This window comes from Pteropus vampyrus, unplaced genomic scaffold (genome assembly GCF_000151845.1).
Source record: "Pteropus vampyrus isolate Shadow unplaced genomic scaffold, Pvam_2.0 Scaffold105, whole genome shotgun sequence".
Classification (NCBI taxonomy): Eukaryota; Metazoa; Chordata; class Mammalia; order Chiroptera; family Pteropodidae; genus Pteropus; species Pteropus vampyrus.
In genome coordinates, this window is record NW_011888886.1 from 1740866 (window position 1) to 1746174 (window position 5309).

The 5309-nt window shown below is 34.5% G+C and overlaps 1 protein-coding gene across 2 annotated transcripts in view; it reads right to left on the bottom strand.

The window, feature by feature from the left end:
* The window catches only part of ADAM17 (ADAM metallopeptidase domain 17), a 39664-nt gene that overhangs the window by 24874 nt on the left and 9481 nt on the right, over positions 1–5309 (bottom strand). For both annotated transcript variants that reach the window (XM_011365116.2, XM_023533585.1), the window contains exon 2: positions 3107–3239. In XM_011365116.2, coding sequence (XP_011363418.1) covers positions 3107–3239 — 133 coding nt within the window. The remainder of the gene's footprint in view (positions 1–3106; positions 3240–5309) is intronic.

A 5309-nucleotide genomic window follows, 5' to 3' on the forward strand; every position in this document is an offset into this window, starting at 1 on the left:
CAAAAAAGTATCAAAACAATATCTGTAACTTTTTTATTACTTTAGAATAACAGTATTTGATTTATTTAAAAAAAGAGAAAATGTAACTTCTAGACAAATTTCAGTTTTTCCATAAAGCTACTTTTTAACTCATCATATATTCTCTTGATAGTTCCATGCTTTTCAACTGCTAACAGTCACATTCAAATTTAATTTTATGATCTTTGCTTAAATTATTTGGCTTTCCACTACTATCTCAAAACAGAAAATCTAATCATTTATCATCACCATCAATGAGTGGTTTCACATAGGTTAAATTCAATCCTATATAAAATGATCATTTCAGGTAACTCAATTTTTTTCTTTTAAGCTTTCATAACAAAGTATAATAGAAAGAAGGGTATGGGCTTTGGAGTCTGACAAATCTGGCTTGAATTCTGTCTCCACCACTTACTGTTTGATCTTGACCTTAACTTCTGAATCTAAGTATTGTCATCTACAAGTAGACATAATACCACCTACCAAGGGAATGGTTTCCAGAGTTCAATGAAATAAACTATTTTAGAGTACTTGGTACAAAGTTCTCATACATTGTTATATACATTTCCCAATAAATATTTAAGATGAAAATTCTGTAAAAGAAGTTACAAATTTCTCTTCCTTATACAGAGAGAAGATAATAAGCCGATACTGTTTAACATTTTCTTAAAGAATCAGTGTCATGTGTGAAACATGAAAAAGTAGTATATAAGGCTATGGCACTATTTGCCCCTATAGCAAGGATTCTACAAGCCACCACAAATCTAACTTAAAAAAAAAAAAAAACTCAGAAAGTTAAAATTTCAGTTATCATTTTATAGTTTCCCCTTCTCTTCTATTGCTCCTACTCATTTCCACTATCCATCCTCCACCAAAGTATTCATCAGCGTAGCAGGAATAATACAAGTTTTGGAGTCGGACTTGTGTTCAAATTCTTTATCTTTCATTTACTAGCTGAGTAACCTTGGGCAAGTTACCTAACTCCTCTGAGCTTTTTTTTTTGCCTTCAAAAAGGAAGTAACAAAAACTTCTGTGTAGAGTATGTCAGAATTAGAGATAATACATGCAAAGTACCTAATGAAGTAAATTATACAAAATAAGCATCTGATAAACTGTAGCTATTATTATTATCACCACTGTGCTCCAATTTGCTATAGGCCTGCAAGCTAGATAACCAATATTGCAATATTTTGACATGAAATCTAACAGAAAGAAATTATTTAAAAATTACCTAAGGATGATGGCAATAACTAGGAAAAATAAAAAGATACAGTAAAAAGATATTTGCACAAAATATTAGTTACACATGTGATAAATATACTAAGCACTACAATTCAGTAAGCAAAATGATAAACCCCCCCAAAAAAAAAAGGTAAAAGGATATGAAAAGGCAAACAGAGAGAAATAAATGACTATAAACACATGAAAAGATGCTCAATTTCACACAAAATGAAAATCAAAACAAGTATGAGCTATCACCCCCTTTCAGAAGGGCAAGAGTTAAAGGCTGATAAAACCTAGTGCTGGCAAGGGTAATAAGAAACAGGTAAACGCATATAAAGCTGCTGGGTGAATAAACTGATCTGACATCTTTAGGAGGAAACATGGTATCAATAAACATTTAGAATATGTGTATACTTGACCCATTCTCCTTTGAGGAATGCATCCTATAAAAAGACCTAGACAAGGAATATTTACAAAGATATTCAATTGAGCATTGTCTCTTACAGAAAAAAATCACTTTGGTTTTTAAACAATATCTTTAGGGTACTGGTCAATAAATCGTTGCAATTCTATGCAACTTATTTATGTGGCTGTTAAAAATAAGGTAAATCTGTTATCCCTATCACGTACATATGCACAGATCTAAATGCAAAAAATATGCATTAAAATCTTTTGGAAGTCTGTGCCGGAAACCTGTCTGCGTCTGAGAAGTGTGACTGAGTTGGGAAGAAGTGAAAACTTCTTATACCCTCTGTAGTTTGTTTTTTAACACCAGTCAACCTTCCGTATCCACATACAGGGATTCAACCAACCATGGATCAACATATTTATTAAAAAGTTACATTGTTGCTGGCACGTACTATGTAGTTAGGCCTATTAAGGTTGGTTGCATCTGTACTGAACATGTACACACTTTTTTCTTATTATTATTCTCTAAACAATACAGGTAACTATTTGGATAGCATTTATACTGTATTAGGTATTATAAGTAATCTAGAGATAATTTAAAGCATACAAGAGGATGTAGGTTGTGTGCAAATACTATGCCATTCTATATAAAGATTCTTGAGCATCCACTGGTTTTGGTATCCGCAGGGGATTCCGGAACTAATCTCTGCAAGCCTCTGAGGGATAAGTTTATTATTTTTATTTTATAAAACATTTGTTGGAGAAGGCCTATCCTATGAAGAAAGAAAAATTCAGCCCATTTATGTTCTCCCAGTGTTTTTTTGATATCAGTAAAGCTCCCTAAAAAGACTGCAGAAAGAGGCCTATAATTATCTAACAGAATTACATCTGCAAAACAAGAGACACTAAAATTACTGCCCACATAGACCACATCTAACAATTTATGCTATGATGTGAAAAGTCTAGACCCCGCTCACTACTAACTAGGCTGTGGGGTAGTGAACAAAATCCTTTAACTCTAAAACTCAGTGTCTTCATAAATAAAATAAAGGTAGTACTTAGTACTCAACTGATGGTTCTAAAGTTGTACAAAAAAACAAGTATTATAATCATTCGATTAATTAAAATTCTTTGTTAGAGTCCATATATTATTACCATCATTAATATCTTTGAAATACCCATTTAATTTTTTAAAATAATCATCAGCATGAATTTTAGAATAAGCCATACACTATGTAAGAATCACAACAGACTAATTATATCAATTACAAATCCTTAAAACTGTAATTTCCTAAGACTTCAGCAGAAACCCATATATACCTGAAACTAATATATGACAACTATACTAAAAAACAATAAATAAATAAATAATCAATCAATCAATCAATGGAGAGGACTTATTTTTCCACTTTGGCCAAACCAAGTCCCCTTGCCCCAAATCAATCATTCAAATTACCTTTTCAGCGCTGAAAAGGTGAGTAGTGTTTCCAAATGCGTCGAGGCCTGTAGATCCCTTTTTCTTACCGAGTGCTGCTGGATATTAGATAGAGAGAGGATATCGTAGTCTGAGAGCAAAGAATCAAGCTTTTCTGAAAGAGAAGTAAAAAGGTTATTAACACCTAGACCCACCAACCAACTGTAATTTACTAAAAGGAGAGTCAGACAACAAAGTCTTCCTAATATAACACATTATGAATGCCCTGCTCACAACCTATGAAGTAGTCTTATAAAAACAAAAAAACAAAAAAACACAAATTGAACCTGAACCTAATCAAGATCTAACTTCTAGTTTTTAAAACATAAATGTCAAATGTTGCCAAGTTAAATAACTTTAGGAAGCAATCGGCCACATCCAGAACGTTAGAATTTCTGCAGAACACATAACTCATTTCTTTAGGAAATAAATGGCTTGGGAAAGAATGGAGGGGTAGAGACATAATAGACAAGAACACAGCAAGCGAGCCAATGTATGAACCTTTTTATATCCTAGGTCAAAAGAAACCAGTTTAAAGATATTTGTGACAGCCAGGGAAATCTGAACATGAATCCGTGTTCCATTAAATGCAGATAATTTCGATATCTCAGAGTATCATATGATGCAATGAGTGAACTTCTAAACTGAAGGCATTACTGGCTTGTTTGTTTAGAAATTCTAAGATCAAGGTGGCCAACTCCACTGGCCCACTGTCAACCTGTCCTCCGTCAATTCCTTATCAGCTGATGTGTATAGTAACAAAGAGCAACAAATGTATAAATGGCCTGAGCAAACCAAAACTGGGAAAGCAAATATTTTACAGAAAAATCGCATATTCCAAATTAAAGAGTAAAAAAAGTGGCAACATCCCTATAACTGCTACTCTCAACGGATACGGCAGAGTAGCAATCCACTGGACACCGGGAAGAAGACGACCAAACTAATTCCTAGGAAAAAAAACATTAGTTATTTTACCAGACTTACTTGGAACCCAAGAAAAGCAAAGATGCATTGCCCCAAGATAGAACAAGCACGAAAAGTTACTTGGTAGAGAGCAAGAGTAAATACTGTAAAGTACATGCTATCCCTAAGTAGGTTTCATCAACAGCAACTCTGCTGCCTCTTCCAAAATCAAGAGGATTCTTGGAATACAATTTTGGTGACTTAGTCTTTGTAGAAACTGCCTAAAAATATTTGAGCTGAAGCTTTCCTTTTCTCTCAACAAATATTACTGCAGAAGCAATGATATTCAAAATCATTCCTCTGGACTTAGAATGTCTTCAAAATACAGTAGCAGGAGCTCAAAATACAAGTGTATTGCTCCTGAGGTTAAATGTGCTCACAAATCCATGTTTAAAAGAAAGAATCGACCCAATAATCTCCTTCTTCCCCTAAAAAAATTTCCTCAACTGGTTCATCAATTTACTCATTCACTGCTATGTGCCAGGCACTGGTCCAGGTAGTGAGATAAAGCATTAAACAGAACAAAGTCCTTGCCTAACAGTATTCATTTTAGTGTGAGAGACAGACAATGCAAAGGAAAATACATGTCAATGCCATGGACTTAAAGCAGGATAGCTGAGAAAGGGAGCAGGAAGGGCCAGTTTATAGACAGGTCGAAGGAAAAATGCCTCAGAGTATAAACCTGAAGATGGCAAAGGTGTAAATTTAATCAAAGTCTGCTCAAGGGTCTAACTCAAAACAAGACTAAAGAAGGTGGCGGCAAATTTCACACTTGCTGGGTACCGCCCATTTTCTGTTAACAAAATTTCCTCTTAAATTGAATCCAGAGAAAAACTGTTTCAGGAAGCATGAATCACTTTTATGCCTATGGACGGTTAGTGGTGGTTTGGCCTTGCTAATTATAATGCTTAGCAGCACCAACAAAAAACCTTCGAGAAGCTTACCATTTACTCAACAATTTTTGAGTGTTTGATACAAGACACCACACTGGGTGCTTTTATGTTACCTCCACAAACATCTCTAGGGTATTATCTCCGTTTTACAGATGAAGAAACAAACTCAGGGAGAATATCACAAAGCGAATGTAGTACAGAACCAGGATTTGAATTTTGGGCCTGCCTGGCTGAAAACACCAAGCTTTACTGATGTCATACTTGTGAAACCCCTTAAAAATAGTCTAGCTCTTCTTGGACCTTCTACTTCTTGGCCTCTTACTTTCTGA